Source organism: Rhyacophila brunnea, unplaced genomic scaffold, assembly GCF_057557595.1.
Source record: "Rhyacophila brunnea isolate RB1 unplaced genomic scaffold, BYU_Rbru_1.0 scaffold_11, whole genome shotgun sequence".
NCBI lineage: Eukaryota > Metazoa > Arthropoda > Insecta > Trichoptera > Rhyacophilidae > Rhyacophila > Rhyacophila brunnea.
In genome coordinates, this window is record NW_028232763.1 from 31392148 (window position 1) to 31418902 (window position 26755).

A 26755-nucleotide genomic window follows, 5' to 3' on the forward strand; every position below is an offset into this window, starting at 1 on the left:
TATTTTAAGAAAAATTACGGCAAAGCAGGCAACTTTTTTACCATTAGAGCAAATTTGTGATGTGTGTTGTTTCACGTATTTGGTCGACCCGCCACGCTGGAGCCCTGTCACCCCCCTTGTGGGGGCAATGGTATCAATTAAAACATAATATTACTTATATGAGATATCTATAATACCTCTAAACTCACATAAGTACAATCAGTTTCAACTAGTAAAATCATGATAAAAATTCTCTCTTATAAATAGAATGTCAATATAATTCATTAATATAAAGAATATCGTATTAATTCATTTATGAAATGAACTTATATTTCTTTTAAGTAATATTTTTAAAATGTTCTAAGTCATCGTGTTGCGTAAACATGTAATAATTTCATGGTTAGTTTGTTAACATAAGTTCGTTCAATTATTTTGCCAAACATAAAAAAACGTAATCATATTATGTGTGAATACTTTCACTTGGAAATAATAATGAAATTATCACGCGATGGATTGAAAATCACTTCCAGTGACAGAACACCACAAGTAAATATCACTTTGAAATATCTTTTTATCACGTACGCTATGGATAATACCGTCTACCTTATTATTCCCATTAACACATCGTAACCAATCATAACAGCAATTTATATCATACACCCTATAACAAAAATAAATATAAGCAAGCTTCGTAATAATATTATTTCGTAGAAATGATTTTAATGCATTTTAACAAAAAAATACATCAGTAGTTTTCCAATCGTATATTTAAAAAAATGATATTCTCATTTTACAACGTTTTTCTTAGCTCGTAATCTTATTTGTCCGGTGGCTCTTTGTCCGGTACAAATCTTGCAATCGATTTTTAACTAACTTCCCGACTAGCTAGACATTTGAAACTTTTAGAATATATCAGAACACGATGCCAATGCATTTTTTTAATACTTTTGGCCATCTTTTAGTAGAATTGAATTCATTTTCAGTTAATTCTGTTTTGTATGAAAAGTTATTTCGACACACTTATTAAATTATTAATATATACTTGCGTTATTATGGAAATCAATATGACATGTCAAAATGACATTTCAGTATTATTTCTATCAATTACAAATTTTTTGATCGTTTAAGCTAGTCAAGTCAAGTTTATATGATTCAACAGGAAATTTAAAAACGTTGTATATAAAAAGTTCTTTTTATCTTGTAATTGTTTATTTGTTAGATCCAGTGCCCCAAATCTACGTATACGATTCATTAGTTCATTTGATAGACCTCTTGTTGAAGCATTATAATATTAAACAGTACCTATTTTAAAATCCATAGCAATACTATAAATATCATGGAACACAGAATGAATGGGAACTGAAATACCTAATGGATGTGAAGTAACAGGCAACCGATCTCGAGTATGGAAGAATATGGGATAAACTTAAAAACGTGTCAAAAATACGTCATTCTAAACTTCTCCAGATTCTATTTATTATTAATATTTTGTAATTATCTTCAAATTCAATTCAATTAGTTATAAAACCCTAATTAGATAAGCGCTTAAGCATCGGCCTATTGCGTCGTGGGTCCCAGGTTCGAATCCTGGGTCTGGCAAGTACACATATTGTGTTTTCAATTTATATATGAGTCAGAGTATTAACCTAATAGGTTGAGCAAGTGGCTGACATCCATTTCTCGCAAAAACCGATTCTGTCAATACAATCCTCCACTCCGTGGAGGCCCATATGATCCTATTAGGATCGGACATAGTTGAAAGAAGAAGAAGAATTAGATAATATAATATAGCAAACAGTAAATACCTATATGCGAATTTTTTAAACACATCCCTACAAGCAAACGTCACCGTACACCACTGCTATATAGGTAAATCATATCGACTTTAGAAAGGAAAAAGGACTTAACCCACACAAATCAAATTTTACAGGAGACATATAATATACAATATACATAAACCTAAGTGTATAAAGATAATTATTTAGTGTTTTATGTTCTCAGTCTGATATTAATTATTGAGGTAATTAAAGAAAACACGATAAAAATTATGGTTAAGTCTTTTTTCCACTTCACCTCACAAAAAAATATACTTAGTATAATAATAGTAATAGCTAAATTTACATAATTATTCGCCATTTGCGGCTAATATCCTTTGGACACAGTCGTATTTAATGTAATTGTCAAAAAAACCTATTTTGATAATCTGAGGGTTACCTCCTTTTTCACTTCTACGGTCGATATATATATATATATATATATGAATGCAAACATGGATCTCAATGTACTCAAAACGAAATAAAGATAGATTTGGGTTGACTATGAGGGTTATTTTAAAAGTGGTGCGACTTTCGCTCACTTTAGCCAGTCACGAAACAAGAGATATTTGACCGTTCCAAGCAATTCAATTGTTAGTATTATTTTATATTACACGCAGCTAGTGTTTTCAGTACGTTCTCGATTTCCCTTGATCGAGGAAACGTCGGCAACTGCATACATTTTGCTGTGTACAATGCAGAATTAGTGATACACCTCACGAAGTGTCGGTAGTTTCTCATACTAGCCTCATCTCGGGCGTGCATCTCCGTTGGATAGATGTGTACCTACTTTAACATACTGACTGCCGCGTGTAAGAGGATTGTGCCAAGAGTTCAGGAATTTCTATAAAGAAAAAACTAAATTATAATATATGTTTATAACATGGTATTTACCAAGACCGTCTGTAGGCATACCGCGGTAGTAAATTACGAGTTCCGATGGTAGTGCTAGTTATTGATTATCTTCGAATTCAATGCAATGTATAGTAAATTAAGGTTTCGTTGTCACATTTTTTTCAAATTAATTAACGTTTTATCATTTATTTTAATTTAAAAAAATCATATAATCATATTATATAACTAGGGATTACAATACCGGTTTTGAAATACGGGTATTCAAATATTTATTGATACCAAGATAACGGTTTCATAAATATTTTCGGTATTATGAAAGCATACACGTTTATATTTACTGAAAATGAATTTAATGTTATATTTTCATTATTTACTACTAGGTATATTGTATATTAAATTTAGTGTATAAGCTTTATAATGCCAAAACGCAAATAGGTATATTCACTGAGACCAACATAAGTTAAATGAGAATAAAACAATATTCCTCAAATATACTTATTGAATTGTCAAAACATTTGTGGCAATTATTTCCAATTATTCTATTGTTGATCCAACGTTGATAGCATATCCAACAAGCGTTGAATTTGAGAGAGATTTTCCTGCACAGTTAGTCTTACAATAGTATGATCTATATCTATACCTATTTATAAAGGTCGACATAATAAATATAGGTGGTACTTTAGGTTGCTATAAGATAATGTTTTAAATAGATTTTAATAGCTATATTTATTGATAAGTACTTCTTTTTTATATGAGTTTTAAAGAATACCGGTATTCAATAAAAATACCAAAATTCCGGTATTGATATATTCATTTGGTATTGCAATCCCTAAGCACAACGATCGATAATCACAGTTTTATCACGCGGCATGAATATTTATAGTAGGCCTTTGGCAATCAGCACATCCTAAAATAATTTTCTAACACATTTCGCTCACACTGTGAATCTTCTCAATTATAAGTAACTACCACAATTTAGGTTACAGCATAATATATTATAATAATTATTACTGACGCTCACAATGGCCGAGTGGCTTTAGCGTTGGCCTATAACGTCGTCGGTCCCAGGTTCGAATCCAGGGTCTGGTAAATACACATATTGTTTTTCAATTTGTGTTTGAGTCAGAGTGACCTAATAGGTTGGGCAAGTGGCTAACATTCATTTCTCGTAAAAACTGAATCTGTTAATACAAACCTCCACTCTGTGGAGGCCCATATTATGATCTTATTAGATTGGGCATGGTCAAAAAAAATTATTAGCACTGTTAGGGATAAAAAAGAGCTATTCAAAATATTATACGAAATCTTGGCGCGTTTAAATTAAGTAGGTTAATTATTGAATATATTAACGGTGGAGAAATAACTATCATATTGTTTTAAACAAGAGCGCCGAATAAAGGAGTTTCATCTAAAATTAGAATCACTGAAATTGTACAAAACTTGGATTCGCATAAATATTGATTGACAATGTAAAAATCAACCCTTTGGCGAGTCAACAAAACCATTGATAGTAGAATTAGCTGTGTGATAATGTTTTCCTGCTTTTGTATTTATTTAGATTACCTAATTGGATTTTCTTCATTTCACATTTAACACTAATCATTCAAATGTTACCTCATTATAGTAATAACAATTTTTAAAATAAGCAATAGATTTCGTAACGCGATCACAAAGTTTCACTAGACTCAGTTCCGCATTTATAAACCGAAGTAATCACACCGCATCCCAAAGTTAATAGTATGAGCTCAATCAAATTTAATGTACGAACTTTCGAAGGCGATTGTGATTGTACAACACATTGCATACGTCTTCTCTTTTCAAAAAATGATTATCACTTTCCCGCCTTGTTTTATAGAAATCAAAACAGTAGGACATCGGTGCTTTCTGAATCATCCTCGCGCAGTGCATTTGCCGCATGGATGCTTGCATACATTGACGTAGGAATATTTTAGATTCATTTTTAATATGTTTAATGTCATTTACATATTGCGTACAACGTACAAGTATGATAATATCACAAAATGCTTTATAATTATAATATGTATCATCAATGCATTCTTTAACTCATTATTACACTGTGAAAGAAAATTTTGTATCATAGTCACATAATAATAGATAAACAAAAACAGCTTGTACGCATAATAATAATAATTAAGGTAATATTAACGACACATAAATACCATCCAATAATGTACGAATATCACAATTGAGTGATATATTTTCAAAGTGAACTTAATCCACTACTTGACGAAAATGCCTGAATTTAAACGATATTTTTTTGTACAGAAGAACCTAATAACATTCAATAGGATAGGGTAGACCAATCAACTTCAAAATCGATGTTAGTAACAAAAGTAACTTTTTTCAATACAAAAGGCCGTAAATAGTTTTTTGGCTTTTGCCAAAAATTTGTTGAAGTGGAATAAGTTCACTTTGAAAATACACGCCTCAATCACACTTGTTAATTATTAGGATCTTTTATACTGGCATTTATAATAATTAATTTAGGAATATGTCTCATGTAAAAATTAATAACAGAAAAGATTACTCTCTCCAATAAAATTGATAAGCATGTTTTACCGCTGCCTTGCGTAAGTCTGTAGAAGTAATATTTTAACAATTGATTAATAATATAAATAAAATATAAAATGTCTTCTAAAACCTCATTATAACCATAATTTTCAGGAACTATGACAAAATATAAATATACACGCTTAATATAACAAATTATTTTCGGTATGTTGTGCAAATGACAGCAACGCTATTTTCATTTATTTTGTTCATATGTCATCGTCCTTAAAATTGGAACTACGAAAAAGACCCAAATGCATTGTGGACTTATTTTTTGTAAAAATGTAAATATATAATTAGGTATATTAAATGTTTAAGAGAGCCTATAATAATATAATTGTCCAACTCAATAATATGGATACATATTTCATAAAATTTCTCTACCTACAAGCATTAATTCGATAGCCGATAGCCAATAGTAGCTCAAATTATAAAGCGCTTCAGAGCTATATACGAGCCATTACTTAAAATTTGTCGTAGGTATATGTGCGTGGGCGCGAAACCTGAGAGATGCAGGCTCGATCCTGCGGGGTGTCTTACTTTTTCCAAAAAGATTTTTTCTATTTGTTATAATGTATTTTCTCAGAAGTGTTTTCAAAATTATGTATGTTTATTAATTCATTAATATGTGTATACCCTTGTTGATAAAAATGTTTAATCGTATTATCATTGAAAATTATACCTAACTGTCTTTTAATATACTTACTGAATGCACGATATTATGAAATAATGCTATTCTAATTACATTTATTATGAGTATCTCCACTGTTACTTATCCATATTTAAAGATTCCACAAAGTTCTTCTAAACGTCAAAAAAAATCTGTGAATATTATTAGTATATTTTAAATCACTATATATTATTGATTATTAATATTATTTCGCGTCAATTAATTGAAACTATCACAACAATGATACGTCTTTTAATTATTCGACATACATATCGATGTTATTTACTCCTTTCGCGAAGTTTTTCACCACGCCAGTGCGCGCCAAGGCGAACGTCAGAGTTCAAAAGAACGACCCCGTAACACTTGGCACTTTCTCCTTGCATTGAGATAATAATAATTCAAGGCGTGGACTGCACTGCAATGCAACAACAGGGGTTAAAAAAAACAACAGGCATTTAGCAATCGGACTTAAATGCAACATGATGTTGTTATTATGATGTTCTTTTCCATATTGCAAAAAAAAAAATCTGTTACTCCGTTTAAGTATCTTGTTGATTTTTGCCATTGCATAATAGTAATACTCGGCTTAAATAATAGATCAATAGGTTAGTAATTGTATTAAACTTTTCAATAAAAAAACAATTATTAAAAACATGTAGGACATACTTTTTTTCTTGTACCAACGTACCTAAATGTTGAACTCTTTCTCTGGTTGAATTCTATGAATATTAAATGATTATTTTTGCTTATCGAAAGTGTTTTAATTTAATACTGTAATCAGTTCTAATCATGTCGTTGGATCAAATCATCTATAAGATAATAATTAAATTTATTTACTTAACATATTTTTTTCTAAATTTCAAGAGAAAATTTGTCTGACGCATGTAAAACAATAATTTAAACACCCATTTCTACAAGCAATTTTAATTTCTAACTGATTTCGGCCTTTGACAAATCCTGTTAAACAAACATTATTTTTATTACAGCTTGGGACTTTAAGTAATTAACTTTGTTGATTTCGTGTTTTATTAAGTACAGTAATTATGAAGAATGTTTCTTTGGGGTTTGTTGATATTTTGTATGTTAATTGTAAATTAACCCATGAAATGATCATAATACCTAATATGTATAAATACAAAGCATTGCGCTTATGGGCATCAGATAAACTGAAGGGGGAAAAATTGTCAAAAAGCCTCATAAAAATGTTTTTTGTTCGCCCGCGGCGCTAAAAAAGATTGTCTGCCTATTAATATATGTATTCCACGATGGCCGCGCGACTTAAGCGTTGGCCTATTGCGTCGTGGGTCCCAGAATCGAATCTTGGGTCTGACAAGTACACATAATGTTTTTCAATTTGTATATGAGTCAGAGTATGGACCTAATAGGTTGAGAAAGTGGCTGACATCCATTTCTCGTAAAAATAAAATCTGTCAATACAAAATCTCCATTCTGTGGAGGCCCATATGATACTATTAGGATCAGACATGGTCGGAATGCATAATTATAACATAAACATTGAACACACTTTTTCTGAAAATTCATCATTCGCGTCGAGTCTAAATTGAACACTTTTATAGCAAAATAAATTATTTGCATTTATTGGCAAATTTATTCAGGATGACGTTAATCATAGAAAATCACTGTTAGAATCAACTATTTACAGTTTTACACACCAGTCGATGGTCACAATATTTTGAATTAAGGAAGACTAATTTAATGTTTTATGCATATATTCTCAGCGTTCAGTTTCGATGATAATCTATCTTTTATTTCTATTTCGCTGTTCTGCGTTTTGTTTTATATCCCTGTAATTCCGTCTTGACCGACGGTTATGCACTTCTCCATAACATATGAAGTAGTCATTTACTGTTGCACATTACACAGCAGAAAAATGTATTCAAGTAATAGATACACAATCGAAAGTAAAGAGTCATTCGGGGCCAGTTAATTGCGGCTTTGTTAAGATTTTCAGATAACACGTAGCCCCCATGTTTCTTTTCGTTTATAACAATTTTTATTAGTCTTTTCTTAAAAAAAAAAAAATGGCTCTTTAAAGCATACATAATGTGAATACGTAAAAAGTATGTTGCATAAAATTCTATCAATGACTAATGGGTAATGGCCATTCATGTTTGTAGATCATTTCATTTTCGCTGTTGTAACAATCAATTATTATTATATATTCAATGCGATCTTATTAAAATAACATTACTGATTACGCCATGTTACTCCGATAAAAAATGGAGCGTTTAAAATTTATGTAAGCTTATACATGGTGTATGAATCGAGCAGAAAACGTCATTTTAAATAAACAATTCTATAAAGCACGGACTCTCAATCTTTTCCAATTGGTGCCCACCTTCGATAGCTAAGTAACCTTGCGTCCCCCAATCGTATTTACATAAAACATATTTGTTTATAGGTTAAGTAAAGCGCATAAAAATATTGTGTTGTCTTACTTTGTGTATGTTGACACATTAATTCGCAATAATCATATTATTATTTACTGTATTACTGTCCAACAACAAGAAATCGGCGATAACAGGAAGTCGCTGTAGTCGCATATAGAAAACTTCTCAGTGACGTACCTGTCATGGCGGCAAAGCGTGCTAGAGACGTGTTTAAATAATGTGTATACTCTCCTTTTAGATGCGGCTCTTTTCCTTCGCAATAAACCAAAAGTTTACTAATAATGATTCTAACATTACTATTGATCGATTTAGACATATTTTTATTATAAAAAGCTTCAAATTACGTAAATTGATAGATTCGTACAACATGTGAGCGTAAAATGAGATGATAAAATTGGGAGCGTTCCTCATTTAAAAACGGAAGTGCGATAAGTTCACAGTTTTTACACGTGGACAAGAAGTTCTTATTTGAAAATAGTATTAATTTCATTACTGTTAATATGAGTTGATAATTCAACGGATTAATAACTAATCTTATTTATTAACCTATTTAAATACATTATGTAACAATAATTTTGTGGACACCGATATTCTTCAGTTAGGAGTAAATATTTTACTATGTATAAAATTAATAAAAAGATGAACTTCGTTATTCTTAACATGAACCCAGTTCCCGATGTAAGGGGGAAGCGATGAGCTCCAAATCAGCGCCCCATGTCGGCATACAATTTGGTGATTGATGGCTCATTACCCACCTGTCTCACGTGCCCCGCTTTGCTCAGGCCTCTTGCAACTACGCATTGCCGAAGCCATCATATTATTTTACTTAAATTCCATTATAAAGATATTCTGAGGCAATATTGATAAGGATAGATAAGGCATTGATGTCTCCTTCTTTAAGTAATATTCTGACTTGAGTTGGCAATATAATAAAATCAGCAATTTAGCTCGACTCGAAAAAATCTTAGCGGAAAGGTCCATTAAAATAAATTATGATACGTTTTATTATGTTGAAAACTTTTTTCTGTGTTTAGTAGCTTTTAAGACACTCGGATTTACTGAATATTTAAAAGCTTTTACGCAGATAAACTTAATTATTACTAAATAAAAGTAGTGGTTTATGATTAGTTTAAAACTTATTCATTCCGTTCAGTCTGCCACAAGTTCCTTACAATGCCGCGCTCCCATATGTCGATTTTTGTCATTCAACTATCTGTTGAATGACGTTCGAAACTAAAATGATAAGTGGAAACCATATTTTAATGAATTTGATCAACTTCTTATTTGAATTGAATGAAGTTGTAACCCTTTTACTTTTAGTCGAATCAACTGTAAATCATCAATCGTGTCGACAATCTATCGTCTCGTGAATACAACTTATTTTAACACGGTAAATTGGCTGCCGTATCTATATCATATAGTATATTTGTTTTATTTTCTGAAATAAGTATAACGTCTTCTTTCAATTTTTTTTTCAATATTCAACGGAAATTTGAACACAAAATCGACATGTAGAAACGCAGCATTACTTAGAAGCAGTCTACGGTTCTAGACGCTCAAGCTCCTTCCCAGTTTATTGAAAATGAACACATTAGATGATAGATCTTACAACCTTAAGATTTAAAAGGTTTCCAAAATAATAGTGAAGCACGACTTTCAATTTTTTGTATATAACTCTACAACTGTCATGTTATTGTTTATGGTCATAGAGAGACCATAGACAATAACGCAAACGGAAATGAAACAGTTGTCTTTCGGCCTTCCTACAATGTAGCGGACAGGCGCCACTTCCGTATCTCTCACCATATCTAAATTCCCAATTAATGTAAACCTTTCAACTCAAACTAAAATCAATGTGACAGTCATATTATCTTAGCGCCGTGTTTAACCGAACATTATTACTATACAATAAAACCAAGAAAATACCAACATGTGTTTCTCTTTATCACTGCCGAAATATATTAAGTCACACACTCACTTACGCAACCTTCTGAACTTTAAACTTAACATCGGGTGTAAGAACAACACTACGTTCATAAGACAATAAGATCGTTGAACGACACGCATAGTTAGTTAGTATATGACTATACCTTAAAACGGCTCCGAAGGCTCTTCTCAATATCTGAACTAATCTTTCTCTATATAGGTACCTGTTATGTCCAATATTATTAGGCATGATAATATTATTTATTCGCCAAATATAAAAATTGTTTTACAATACGTGTTATGATTACATTGTGAATATGTGAATTAAACACGTGACGTAAAACAATTTTTATATTTGGCGAATATCAAATGATAAAAACATTGTATAATTATCATAAATCACTAACACATAAACGCTGAATCTTTTGAAAAGGATAATACACGTATCTACCTATATGTTTTATATGTAATAAAACAGTGTATCACTTACATTTTAATAAAATCCAGAGATATTATTAGTATATCGTATTTTTAACAGGCATTCCTTGCTTTATCTTTTCTTTATACAATACTTTAAGTTGCAGCGAAGAATAACCCTGTCCGGATACCAATCGACGTTGAGTAAAAATAATTGGTTTTTAGACAATTTGTATGAAAGATTAATAGAGTTTTTTGTACGGGCCATAGCGCGGTGGGCGAAGGGCGTCAGTCACTTATTTCGGTTCTTGGAATTACTCTTTCGAAAAATGAAGATTTCTTCTCGTGATTAATAATCTACAATTGAATTTCACTTGTGCCTGCTATATCAGGAATCTAGGCGTATTGTTGTGAAGAATTTGAACAATACTTCCGTGAACTAAGTTTTTGAAACACATCTAACCCACTTTTTAAGATACTTTGATTGATTTAAAGATGAAACTTTAATGTGTCTAATTATATAATATATGTCAATGGTGACGACTTGATTCCAGGCGATTATTGAACGATTACTTTGATAAAAATAAAATATAATTAAAGATAATTAATACTATAAATTTGTTGCCATAATACCTCGAAGGCAATTACCACGATTAATGCTGACTGAATTATTACTACATCCATAATAAATAGCGACACTTATAAATAGTATCAATTTTTTGGTCTGTAATTTAACTATAATCACATGAGTGATTAACGCCACACTTGGAAAAAATTGAAAGAACACTTTCCATTTAAAAATATAATATATAACGTACTTATATTATAATGAATAGAATATAATATAACAAATTTTCCCGCGTTGTTTGGCTTTACTTTATGTAGCAAAGGCACTCTCTAAATGTATGTTATTATTAGTATTTTCGTGTGTTGTTACAAACACAGTTTTGCCAAGACATTAAATTCTACAATATTTTCACAACATTATCGCAGATTTAAAAACTATATATAGTAATCTAATATTCTTAAAACTTATATTATAGCAATCACGTATAGTCAGTAGATATTCAATAATACAATTCTAATACAAAAATAATCTATTTAATAAAAATGCTACTTTTCTTCGTACACGTAGTATTTTTTAGTGGGGGTTTTACATTAATATTTTTTTGTGAAAGCTTATAACGAGAGCTTTATCTTTCACATTGATACATAGGTACCTAAATTATTTTATTATACCGATATTTAATATTAAATTCTGCATTTTTGGCATAGGTAATTTCTTTAACGATCTTATGATTGTAAAGAAAAAAAAGACGTAGGTACAATAATGTAATCTATCCTATCTAATAATTATTAAAATATCTAAATACAGATAAAGTATGTACAGTAAAAATGTATTTTTTTACAATAACTAGAAACTTCTTATTTCGAGATTAACATTCAGTAATTTTAAAGAATCTATTTCTCAAGCCAGCGAAACTGCTCTATAATTAGTTGTAAACTAATCAAAAAACATGACCTCTCGTCATAAATCATACCTGTTTACCCACGCAATATTATCTAGTTCAAATCTACCCCATTATTTCCCATTTACAACATGTTCCATCAAGCATTACCAAAACTAATATCAAATTCCAAATTACAGGTGGTGCAAGTCACAGCCGTGGATCTGGACACGGGAAACAACGCGAGACTGACGTACCGTCTGGTAGGCGGAGCACAAGCGCCGTTCGCCGTGGAAGCCCACTCCGGTCGCGTCACACTGCGAGGACTTTTAGACAGAGAAACCAGAGCGTCATACAGCCTCGCCGTGGAAGCATCCGATCATGGAACTCCTCCAGCAGTAGCGACAGCACGTCTTCTTATCACGGTGGTTGATGCAAATGATAACGATCCTCGATTTGTGGCACATTCCTATGAGTTTTCGGTTGAGGAAAATCTACCAAGAGGAGCGCGTGTTGGAGCTGTTAAAGCTACTGATGCAGACATCGGTGATAATGCGGCAATAAGATACAGCCTGATTCCTGCTAATACGAGCTTTCATATTGATCCTATAACAGGTATGTAATATTATAATTTTAACTATATCAGTATTTTATTCCTTTCAACGTTATTTTTATTTTAAACCGAAACACAGACAGTCATATATATCAAGAATATGCACGTATATCAATGAGATAAATACATATTATAGATCGAATTGTCGTGTACAGCAAAAATCAGTAAAACATATTGTTGGTACTCGAATTCTGCTAGACGGGTAAATAATAACGAACTACCTATTGATAACCTGTCCTCTTGCTGCGTCCAGCTGCACCATCTACTACATCTTGAAATTCAAAAATTATTCCATAATACTGATCAAAGCATGGGTCGAAAAAAATTGTCACAAACAAGAATAAAGGATTTAACCATGTGCTTTTCCCAAGTACATTTTAAAACCAGGCCATGGATCCAAGAAATTGAAAAATCAGGCAACAACCAATCTACTTTAAATGGTCTACAAGAACATTTCCATTTACTTACCCGCAGTAAAGATATTTTTTTTACATTAATACTAATTATTTAATTTAAGTTGTTCGAACACTGTCAAACCGATAATACTATTATCGTTTTTTTTTTAATAAGTAACTGAATCTGTAGATTACATCGAATTTTATAAGATAAGTATTTTACTTTTTTGTAACAGTATAAAAGACTACGAGACCCGATTACAGTAGTATGGTGGTATCAGTGAAACAATTACAGGAACACACAGGCTGGATAAAATTACGCGTTTTTTATCATACCGGGAATCAAACCCGGAACCCATTATGCATTAGACTTTGGGTATCACTATTAGACCGATCACAAAGTACCGATAACTAAATTTGAATAAATGATTTTAATAAGTTGATCATTCAACATATGGGCCTATTTTGTTTGAGCGTTATATTCATTGTGTTGATTCGAATCTTCAAAGTCTTCAAGGTTTTTGTAACATATTATGTAATGTATGTCTGAGTCACCACGTGCAGGAAATTGACTATTTTTCTTAGCATATTATTAAATTCAGTAGCTACGAACGTGATCCATAAAACGGCCCACACCAATCTCAATTGATGTGTTTATCATTGGAACGATAATAACTTGTGACGACTGCATAATAAATCCATTTCGTATGATAAAAGTGTCATTGAAATGTATCAAATTTACATTTAATTCGCATTTATTAAGCAACGGACAAATTACTTTTTCCATTAATTATATTAATGACATATCAGCTCTCTGCGTGCGTTAGGCATGCAAAATTACTCGACTTTTTCAATAACCGGATACTACGATATTATTTCAAATTAAAATTTATCTATTTTATCTATTCTACAAATCACACAGTCAATGCGTTCACAACAAAAACAAGTAACAGTACTTACAATATTAGAACAAAAAACAACGTATCGTATAAACTAATATGATCAGATGCTTATAATTTTCTTTGTGAAAATATATTTTTATGAACTGGAATCATAGTATAGTATGGCACACCGTTTTAAGCCGCATACGGTTTCAGTCTATGGATGGCCTCTTAATACAAAAATCATTAAAAGTATTTAGACTAAATGAATTAAAAATAGACCGTAATTTATGAATTTATAAAACAACATTCACTGAAACTCATTCACACACAAGTGGAATATATCAATATCTGAAGCGATTTTACTAAGGCCCACTATATTCAGGCGGTGACACGAAACTGTAACACCGATCGCAGTGGTAATTATTGCTGATAGCTCGAATTCGATACAGTAAACTCTTAATTCAAACTTTTGCTGTTCAATTGCCATATTGAAATAAATGATAATACTTTGAACGTAATTCAATCGAAAATCTTCATTTACTTCGAACAGGCTAATGGAGTTACTATAGTAGTGCCAGTTATAATCAATATCTGGCACTACTATAATAGTAACTCGATATTCATTGCCACAGCCTGAATATAGTCGGCATTGGATTTGACAATTAATTTCTTCAAACACGATTTCAATTAAGCTTCGTTGAAAACTCTATCATAGATAAATCTACGTACATTTAATATTATTTTTGCTTTTTTAAATTTTAAAATACTTCATTGTAAGACAGTTGTGGATGTTTTATATACCTATCGTTGTATAAAAACCGTTGAAGTGACAATTTTATGGAAACAAAAATATATTTCCTGTTAGTTTAAATTACACCATTAACAAAATCGAATAAACAAGTCTTAATATTTTAATAAGACTTCAATCACTACCTCTAATTCAGATAATTGCACCGTAGCTACTAAAAACATCGAATGAAGAGTCCCCAATACATATTATTTAGATAAATCAAGTTATTCAGAAGCTTCCAAAAATAATTTTAAGTTTTCTTTTATTTTTGTAGGTACTTATAAAGAATAACATTTTTTGTATCTCCTGTAAAATTTCAATTTTGGTACATCGGAGGTTTTAACAGTTGAACGACGATACGCTCGGTCAAATTTTGATTGACTAAAATTATCGGTTAATTTACTAACCGATATTCGATAAATTATTTGGCTAACCGATTACTCAGTAGGTAATCGAGCTGTCATTATAAATATGCGTAATGTTTAGATATCTCAAAACGCGTCATGTTGTTTCCTTAATACGGCGATAAATGCGAAATAATTTAAATTGCATACATTTATCAAGTTGCCCCGGTGTACCTACCTACTTGATTCTCGATTTAAAGCAATGGTAATTAAAATAAATGCCCTTTATTATAATTAACTGCGAGGCTTATGCATATCTGGTTGCGGTTGTGTAATTTTGCCTCTTACGCTGGCAGTGCCGTGTCAAAGATCGCTCAGTAGGTACTAGGATAAACTTACATTAAAATATTCCACCTTTACTTCGGTATACCACCAGATCTATAAATATCAAGCCATTAAACGATTCTTATAATATATTAGGCGTGTCCAACGCGTCGATCGCGGGATGGATTTTAATCGATCGGACCATAAGACCATAGGAATTGAGTCGTGAAAATGTAAAAACCGTATACAATCGATTTGACCAGTTAAGTGAGATAAACACACAAATTTGCTATCATCATCATCATCATCAGCCTGAATCTATCCACTGCTGGATGAAGGCCTCTTCAAGTTGCTTCCACTTCTCTCGGTCCTGTGCATTGCGTTGCCACGTACTTCCGCAGAACTTTATCATTTCATCGATCCAGCGGCCTCTAGGTCTACCTTGTGGACGTTTTGTACTTCTTGGATACCACTGGATGACTAGATTTGTCCAACGATTGTCTCTTCTTCGAGCTATGTGTCCAGCCCATCTCCATTTAAGGCTTTTAATAAACTCTATTACATCCCAAACCCTTGTCTGCTTCCTTATCCACTCATTCCTCTTTTTGTCCTTTCGCGTTATGCCCAGCATGCACCTCTCCATACCACGTTGTGCTACTCTAAGTTTCTGGATCTCTCTTTTACTTAGGGTCCATGTTTCACACGCATATGTCATCACGGGAAGCACACACTGGTTGAACACTTTGCGCTTTAGGCACAGTGGAAGGTCACTTTTGAAGACATTATTCAGGCGGCCAAAAGCACTCCAGCCTAGCTTTACTCTGCGAACAATTTCATCAAATATACATCCATCTATAGATACTTGTTGTCCCAGATAGATGTAGCTTTTCACCTGTTCGAGCTGAGTGCCATTGATGAGGATCTCTTTTTGGCCTGCAAAGCAGTTGAACATGACTTTCGTCTTTGTTACATTTATTTTCAAACCTACTTTGTTGCTTACTTCAGCGAGTTCCTGCATTCTGCTTTGGAGGTCTTCTGAGTCTTGCGAGAAAATTACTATGTCATCGGCAAAGCGCAGATGACTCAGGTATTCTCCATTTATGGGGATCCCTTTGTCATTCCAGTCAAGTTGCCTGAATAAGTCTTCAAGGGTAGCTGTAAATAGTTTAGGTGAGATTGTATCACCTTGTCGGACTCCTTTGCTGATAGGAAATCTGCGCGATGGTTTATGGAGATTTACAGATGCTGTTGCGCTACTGTATATATTATTGAAAATATTTATATAGCGTCCAGGGATTCCTTGTTTTCTGAGTGCGTCGAGTATTGAACATTTCTTTATCGAATCAAACGCCTTCTCATAGTCTATAAAACCCATGCATAGTGGCAGTTTGTATTCCTGGTACCGCTCTATGATTTCTCTGACGACTTGGATATGGTCCATAGTGCTGTATCCTCCTCTAAATCCGGCTTGTTCTCTCGGTTGGTTCTCGTCTAGTACATTTTGCAGACGGTTTGAGAGAATTTTTGTGAACGTCTTGTAGAGAATAGGGAGTAGACTTATTGGACGATAATTTGCTAGGTCTTCTCTGTCACCTTTTTTGTGAAGAATGACAATGCTGGCATTTTTCCATACCTCTGGGACATCCTCTTTGCATATGCAGGCTGTGAACAATTGTGCAAGTACTTCATTTGCATCCTTTCCTGCTTTTTTGAGGATATCTATCGTTAAACCGTCTTCCCCGGGGGCTTTCCCACTTTTCATGTAATTTAAAGCATGGGTTACTTCCCAGGATGTAATTTCGGGAGTATGGTCTTCCGAATTTCCATTTCTCTGAAGATCTAAGTCTATAGTCATATTGTCAGTGTCATCACTGTAGAGATCGCTGTAGAACTCTTCAACTCGGCTTAACAAGTGTTCCCAATTTCTGACGATAGAACCATCTTTTGCTTTTAGTGCTGTGATTTGACGTTTTCCTATCGACAAGCATTGCTTGTTTTTGTTTAAACTTCTGCCTGCTTTCACAATTGCTTGTATGAGGTTTACATTGAATTTACGAAGGTCTTCTCTAATCTTCCTTCGGAGGGTTTTGCAAAGTGATGAAAACTCCATATCGTTTTGCGCCTGTCTATCGCTCTTGGTTTTCCTTCTCTGCTCCATAAGATTCAATGTTGCCTTCGAAAGCTTGGTGGAAGGTGTAACTTCTGAGCTTTTTACGCCTGTTTTTTCTGCACATTGTAGAATAATATTCGTTATATCCTCCGCGTTGGATAGGGAAACGGTTTCGTTCTCATCTAAGAAAGCCGATAGTGCATTTTTGAGTTCATTTTGGAATTCAGTATTGTTCTGCAGGTATACGCGAGCATTTGACTTCTTCTGCAGTTTGGATCTTTCTGATTTGACGTTCAATCTTATCTTACATCTCACCATCCGGTGATCACTGCCGGTGTTAAACTGATTGATCACCTTACAGTTTAAAAATGTATATTTTCTGTCAGTGAGGATGTAATCGATTTCGCTGGTCCTTCCTGTCGGGCTTCTCCACGTCCATTTACGTGTAGGTTTATGTTGAAAAAAGGAATTCATGATGTGAAGATTGTTGGTTTCAGCAAACTCCACAAGCATGTCCCCTCTACCATCCCTTGAGCCATGTCCGAAATGTCCGACCGCTACGTCATCTCTTTGGTATGATCCAATACGTGCATTGAAATCTCCCATTATGATGTTGAAGTGGCATTTACTTTTATTTTTCAAGGATGTTATTTCCTCGTAAAACTCTTCCACTTTTTCATCAGGATAGCTCTGTGTCGGAGCATATACTTGCAAAATCTGAATGCGGTACCTAGCATTGATTTTAAGTATCACGCTTGCGACCCTGTCAGAAATGCAGTTGAACTCGACTATGCGGTCCCTCCAGGCTTTGTTGACAACAAATCCAACACCGCTCGTGCGTCCTTCATCGGTTCCTTTGGAGTACAGCACATGTCCGCTTTGTAAAGTAATAATACTCTCACCTTTACGCCTTACTTCGCTGAGTCCGACAACATCCCAGTGGATATTCCGGAGCTCTTCTTGAAACTCTACAAGTTTGGCATCGCTGGACAATGTTCTTGCGTTATATGTAGCAATGGTCATCTGTTGGCAGCCTTTTCCGGGTCTCCGGGGATTTTTAGCACCCTCTGCCTTCCTTCGCTGATCGCTGCCGTGATCAGTATCAGGTTGGCCTCCGGAGAATGAGGGCCGGGTTCTAGAAGTTTTTGTTTTCATATGAAGGTTTTGGACATAACACACCACGCTGTCCAGACGGGTTGGTGTGTGGTTTTTCTGTCTGGGTGATCCTTCCCGTAGCCAAAGGTCTCTCGTTTTAAGGCGCCAGAGTTTCGCCTTGCACCCTTCTCTATTAGCTACAGATATTATGTTGCGTTATACAGCACATTATCTGCATTGCCCGGGGGACGCCACGCGGAGGCTAGAGATAGGATTTGCTGACTTTCTTGGACAGTGGCGTCTCAACATTTTTTAGAGGTATACCTATTGGCATCGGTATACATCATTGAGGCCATAGTCAGCCTTTGCCCACCCGCCAAATTTGCTATAATAGCTTTTAAAGTCGCCTGCGGCGCTATTTTACTGAAAGACTGTTAACATTTAAAAATACATGGCTGTGCTATTAAATATGATAATAATATGATCATTGATATTAATTTAACTGTAAAATCTTATTGTACGATTATTTTTATTGTATTTCAAGGGTCACATGTTACTCGAATAACACACAAGGGGGTCGAAATCAGTAGGTACTTCATAATATGATGCCAAGTGCCGACTATTCAATTATTCAAGATTTATTTATAAATACAAAAGATCGTTGAAAACACACAAAATAATCCTAATTTTACCTCGTGGAACCACCATGGAATATCAGTTGGGGTGTAGAACATCACCCTGCCCGTAACCTAGCGATAGATAGTGGGCATGCCAAACATCTTGACCTGGGGGCCCGCTTCGGGATGTGGGGGCCATGCAATCAGTTGTAATATAATATGTTTTTATAGGTATAGATTTTGAATAGAAAGTATTGACGACTCCTATTTTTATTTTTTTAGCCCTATGAAGATCACTTGATTCCTATTGTATCACTCACGGTCTGCCGCGTGAGTGAAAAAAAGATAATAATATATGTGAATCCCCGGCTATCAACTGAGGCTTAATTTGACTTTAAGCTCATTGCACAGCAGGAAAATAGTTTAACAATGATCACACAAAAAAATATTGTTGTTTAACTGTCCTCATTCAAATAATGAATTGCTATTATTTTATTAAATTTTAAACTGATTCCTGGTATTTAACACACATTTGTAAATAGTAATAACAGCAATGCTTTATAACGTAAGTCGATAACTACTTATTAAGTAAAAATAATAATACTTTGGTATTTCAGTGATATGTTACAATACATATTATAGTACAGTTACAATACATGTTACACTTTAGGGTATTTTGATTTCAGTATAACTTGATTTCAGCATTGATTGTTATTAATATTTAATTTTACAATAAAGTACGCCACTGCTCACTATCTACAACTATATACAATAATCCAGTATCAAAGTGCGTACATTTGCGTATATTGAAATCGACAAAAACGGCCTTCGTATTGCATTCCTGGTAGCATCGTTCCATTGGCGTAGTACTCAAAATTAAGCAAAAATTTTACCAGCAAATAAAAATATTGTTCCCTAATCTAATTACCGGATGACAATGCGATAATTTAGGTAGGTACCAATCAAAAAATATATATTTGGTTATAAGTTATAACCAATAATTTTAATAATCATAAAAAATATTATTCTATGATTTAATTTTCGTTTGTTCTATAAGTATTTTTAAATTAAGTTGGGTGATTTTTGACGTCTATTTGGGCATATGATATTTAACATTGTAAAAAGCTATGTTTTTCGGTTAAAATTACGTAAGGTACCAGTTTAAAGTATCAACTTCACATGTGTGCAATGCTTTATAAACTCGCAACCTGTTCATGATAGATGCAATTGTACATAAATAAATCTAAATATTTTATGCATTCATAATATATATCCCCATACAAATGTATTCCCATTTATTATTTTTTCATTAATTTATTTTGTTTTTATTTAATAAAATGCAATTTTTTTTGTAATACTTATTCCACTTTTAATCAATAGATTAGGACCGGTTTCGTCCGCCTCAGAGGGACATTATTTCAATTTCATTTTCAACGTTTTCGACGTTGAAAATGTCCCTCTGAGGCAAACGAAACCGGTCATAATCTATTGATTAAAAGTGGCATAAGTACTACAAAAAAAATGCATTTTGTTAAATAAAAACAACAATACAATGCAGTTCCACCATGAATTGACAGTTAACAAAAATAAAAGACATTAATTTATATTGGAAACCACCATAAGTCAATCTATTCTCAACTATTTTTTTTATTATACATTCATTTTCAACGGTTTAAAATTTGTAGAGCGACAAAAATGTTATCATACGATCTTTGTCTATCGCTCATTGTTGTAAAAATTAAAAAAAAAAAAAAAGAAAAAACGATTTTTTTGGTTTTAGTGGAACACCTCAGAAATAATTGTACGTTCGCTTACTTCTTGCACTCCACTGTGCATATTATGTATATTTTGAACTTTTAATAAGACGAGCGTTTAGCATACCCCTAAGTTAGAAGACGATCTCTAAATAAATACTCTGTTGGAAGATATTTCATGAGGGAATCCTTAAGTAAATAATATTGTGTACTCCGCGGTATGCAAATGCGTTGTTTGATTACTTAAATGAGTAATTCTTCCCGAGCTTTTATTTATATTCTATCTTTATACTTGATGTTCAAACGTCTTCGGCCATTGTATAAAAAGCACGCGATTCAAGCTTACAACATGTGGCACTTAAGCCTAACAAACAGTTAAATTATTCAAAACATTCCTAGACATTCCTTAAAAGCTTTAACTAAAACTGATGAATTTTCATTGTTTATTACTGCTTCTAAAAGAAAACCTCTTCATATTTGATATAAGAGTTTGTTCTTCCTTTATAATGAATGTACAAATATAATTTAAGTATAGGTATTGAGTTTTTATCGATTCTTGTAATAATAAAATTCTAAATACAGTTGATAAAAAGGGGGCTTTTAATGGAAAATCGTTGAGAGTGGGGAGCAATAATTATTTAGATTTAAAATAAAATCAATTAGTGTGTTTTATAAACGTACGTTATTAGTGCCTTGAAAATTTGAAAAATGACTAAGTAAATTATATTATATTTGGGAGTAGATGAAGGTGGTGGAGATAAAAAGTAGTTGTTGCTCGATTGTTTGGAGGAGAGTTTATTTGTCGGTACAAGAATTGATGATACTTTAATAACGATGACTGGATGAGGTTATACTCGCGGGTAATGGTGTACTGGTGAGATCGGTGTGATTAAGAAATTGATTATATTATTAATGAAATGAGTGACTTTATTCGAGTGAAATGACGTTGACTATATCAAGTGAAGGACTTGTGACAATAGTTGTGCGTCTCGGAAAGACTCAATGAGTTGAAGTGAAGATTCATGCATTGTCCTTCCAATTTATACAAATACATTACATTCCTATATTACTGTCGAAATTAATAAATCAAAACAGACACTACTGATCTAGTTATGATTGAGGAAATACGGACAAATACTATTTGCTCTATTATTTTGTTCTGACAACAAATCATACATAATATAGTTTGTCACTTATTTAATGCTGAGTGATATGATTGCTACATATTATATATGATAATATAGTTATGAACCTTTCTTATTAGGTGATTTACAAACTCTGAACAATTTTAATTTTTAGTCCGTTAGGAAGGCCTGTTAGTTTTTCCAATGTAGACCCGATCACACACATTGCATATTAATTTGAACGTGAATATGAAACAATTCACTCATTCATTCATTCATTCAAAATTGTGCGAAAACTTCTTTTAAAATAATCAATTTCGTATTTCGAATGTCAATTTAACTCAATCGCATAACGTTGTAACTCCATTTTAGCTTCTAGCAGTGTGAGTCATCCGTGCATACGCTCAATACAAAATGTATTAAAAACATTAAAATTGCTACTTTCACAGACATTACCACATCTGTTAGCCTTCGCGGTGGATCCTCGAAGATAATACTGTCATGCATTAACAAGTCGTATGCGCTTGTACGATATTTTCATGTTTATCTGATTTTGCCGGTGTCTTTTGTGAGGCGAAACCCCTCCGCACGTTTTGTGTGGTAAAACGCAAATGGTGTTAACATTGTGAACGATGATCCTTGGCTTGTTTAGCTATGGTAAATACTACGAGATGCTCGGCCGACATTAAAGGCTATTGCACAATGTAATAGTTTTCAAAGATTAATAATTGTGATGGGTGAGTTGGACAGTTGGACGCACGCGATGTTATAACATTTTAATACGACAAAATTTAACAGAAAGATTGAGAATGATATTTCTGATGGAATGTGTTTATAGACTGATTTGCATTTAAAGTGCATTGCAGACCAAGTTCAGTAAATCGATTTCAAAGTTTAATAAGCGATTGTAAATTCAATTTAACTGTTATAATTTATTTTTATTTATTTATTTAAGAGAGCAAAACATTGTAGACATAAAAATTCAAAACGTTCACAACGTGAGGTTTACAATATAACAAACATTATCCTCGTAAAATAGAAAAGAACATATACAATAAAAAAAACATAGCATACATCTTTTGGGAAGCGCATTGCCAGTCTGGTACCCGTCGCTAATGGTGCCTGATAGGCTTGACACGAGGAAACGGTTCCGATCCTGAATAAATCATGATAGGCGGATGTAAATTCAAATTATTTAGGACACCAGGATTTGAAACCATCCCTCGCGATAATAGGCAAAAATGTCTCAAGAGATTCAAGAGAGTGAAAAGTAAGCATGCCTTGTAGAAAGGCAGTCGGAAAATAATCATTTGACAAATTATCGAAAGGAAAATAGTTACATGTCTTAAAATAAAAACATCGAAGAAATTTCTTCTGGACTCGTTATAAAACAAACTTATATGAAACCTCATAAGGACACCAGATAATCGACCCATATTCAAGATTGCTACACACGGATGTTCTGTAAAATGAAGTCTCGACCACAAATTTTGTAGACGGATAAGTAAAGCCAAACCATTCAAATGATATACGATTACTATGGAAATAATGACAACATTTTATATAACATTTGTATTTTGATGAAAAGTCAAGATTATTAACCCAAAAGCTTATTTCTCGTTATCAATATAATATTAGCTTTTCCCCCATTAAGCTTAACTCCGCCTAGATATACTTTGACTGTCAAAAATTAGCATAAATTTAATAATAAAAAAACATTTAATTAGAGTGACAAACATTGTAAATTTGATTTAATTTGTACCTATATTTTTACATCCTCGATAAATACACGAACCAATAGTATTCTATGAAGTGTTCGAACATCCATGTGGTTAAAAGATAATTCTATGTCTATCACCTTCTTGGCACCGTCCAGTCGGGTACCTACCTACCTGCAGCTCGCAATCAATCATCAGCCGCAGAGTATCTGCCATCCACCGACGATCTGCCGCCATTAACAATGCCTTCTTGTAATTTAATAAGCATTAGAGAGCTTTCCGAGGTCTTCTGCGCAACCCTTCACCCCAGAGAAGCCATATTTTTATTACAAGGCATAATATTTTAAACTTGTCGAAATAATTATTGCATAATATACTTAACGTCTTTCCGAATTATTAATAATAACATAAGATACTTGAAATAAATACTAAATATATTTAATCAGTTTTTGCGGTTTTAGAATATGAGCTAAATTTTTTTTATTATTTATATACCCATGATCAATAATATTAAAGGAATGTAAAAAATGTTGCTGCTTCAGAGTTTTAAATGTCATATTCTGTAGATTGTAGAGTATACGCTTCATAACTTTGCACTCCGGTTCTAAGATGAAAATGATGTAATATATTCTAAAATTATTTTTTTTACATAAATACTATCTATCTATTTTCTTATTACTACATATTTTTATACAAGTGAATATCATTTGATCCAATTTTATGCGAGGTAATTACTAATTAGTCAATGAGGCGTATCAGTGTAGTAAAAAGTTAAACGTATACTCTAGTAGCCACCATTGGCTTACAAATATGTACCACTGCACATGGAGAACATAGGGGCACTTTATAAACAACCCTGCTCGGAGTCATCTGAGTGTACTCAAACATTATTTTTTATTAATTGGTAAACAGGCAAATGCGATTACACACACTTACATAACAATAATACTACTACTGCAAATCCGCATGCGTGTATTTATAGACTTGTTTCTATATTCTTACGTACGCCGATAACTGTTTTATTATATATATTTTTTGACAATGTCCGATTCTGAGAAGATCATAGTATGGGCCTCCACAGTGGAGGGTTGTATTAACATAAACAGATTTTTTTTACGAGAAATAGATATTAGCCACTTGCTCAACCTATTACATCCATACTCTGACTTCAAACACACATTTAAAAACAATATATGTATTCGCTAGACTCGGTATTCGAACATGGGACCCACGATATTATAAGCCGATGCGTTAGATAATTACTACATAGAAATAATATAATGCGCATTGTATTGTAAATGAAATCACCATCCGTTGCAATAAAGATGCAAAGGTTTTTGTATGCAAATAGATCATTTTTAATAAAAAAGAAAACCATAATTGATTAAAATTCAACATTATGTAGGTATGTAAAATATAATATGTACCTACCCAAAAAGCGGTTATTAATCAATTTAAATGTATTGTTTTTTTTTTTTTAATTATATTGCGGATAAATTCTATGAGAACAGAAAATAATCTCCATAGACTTATTACCATTACTAGGGGTCAGCCATAATCGGACAGGTTTTATGCACCGCAGCCATTTGTCTATTGCACGACCTTGGTCGCCATTTTGAAACGCGTGTTCTACCAGCAAAGGAAATGAGAAAATTATGCCTACAATAATTTCAGAACACATAATATGCACCATTCTACCAGTCACTTCAGTGATGAGATAATGTCTAAAATATGTAAAACTATTTGTGTACACTGCGTATTAAATATAGATAAAAGTCGACCGATGTAAATGGTGTAAATATGACAGAACTAGTTGATCTAAAAATATATATTATATTAAGTTTGCTCATTAAACGTAAATCGTTCAAGATTATAAACATAATAAATTCATTTATTTAAATGGCGGCTGGCTTATAAATGACAGAATAAATATATATAATTATATGAAAACACTGCCGCACACAACATTATTACCGACCATGTCCGATCCTGATAGGATCATATGGGCCTCCACAGAGTGGAGGTTTGTATTGACAGATTTTGTTTTTTACGAGAAATGGATGTCAGCCACTTGCTCAACCTATTAGGTCCATACCCTGACACACACAAATTGAAAAACAATTTTTTTGTACTTGCCAGACCCGGGATTCGAACCTGGGACCCACGGCTTTGTAGTCCAACGCTTATGCCGCGCGGCCACCGGTAAAACTATAATATTATGCAATTCTTAATAGGAGGTTAAGCGCAAAATATATTGAGGTGCTTGTCGCGTACTATCACGTGACGTCACGGTAAGCTGCCGATACGGGGAAAAGTGTGTAATGTCGTTTTTCTTGGTGTTTAAAAGGCACTATCAAACTGATGCTCCCATCCCGTAGCACATTTTGAACCTTTAAACGAACATTGTCAGTTAGCAAAATCTGCCGAAATCATCAGAACAACAATGAGGTCACCTCACGTTGTACTGCACTGCATTGACACCTGCATGTCTCAATGAACGTTTTTTTTATCATTTTCTACATGCCTACACATTTTCGAATCATGTCAAAATCACGTTTTTTTTGTTTTTAGCGGTTGGCACTATGTATTTTCTATAAGAATGTTGTCTATTATCTATAGTCTGCGGGTTGGGTTCCATTCAAAATATTATTGAATTTACAGAGATCAGATTCGTTCAAAATATTCTGCAAAATGACGAAACCATAGACTAAATTTGTCGCCGTGACAGCGTGACAGTACGCGACATGTATCTCAATATAATCACAACTTTGTGTTCACTATATTGGCAACTGTCACCAGAGGTTGTGATCGAGAATTAATTATCAATAAGAATCACGAGAATTCTAGAATATTGATAATTATGCCTTTGATCTTCAACTGGTACCTAGTACCTACA

At 33.1% G+C, this 26755-nt stretch overlaps 1 protein-coding gene across 1 annotated transcript in view; it reads left to right on the forward strand.

Moving 5' to 3' along the window:
• ds (dachsous cadherin-related 1) overlaps positions 1-26755 on the forward strand; it is a 114337-nt gene that overhangs the window by 50552 nt on the left and 37030 nt on the right. The window contains exon 6 of the mRNA XM_085960492.1: positions 12292-12706. Within this exon, the coding sequence (XP_085816618.1) occupies positions 12292-12706 (415 nt within the window). The remainder of the gene's footprint in view (positions 1-12291; positions 12707-26755) is intronic.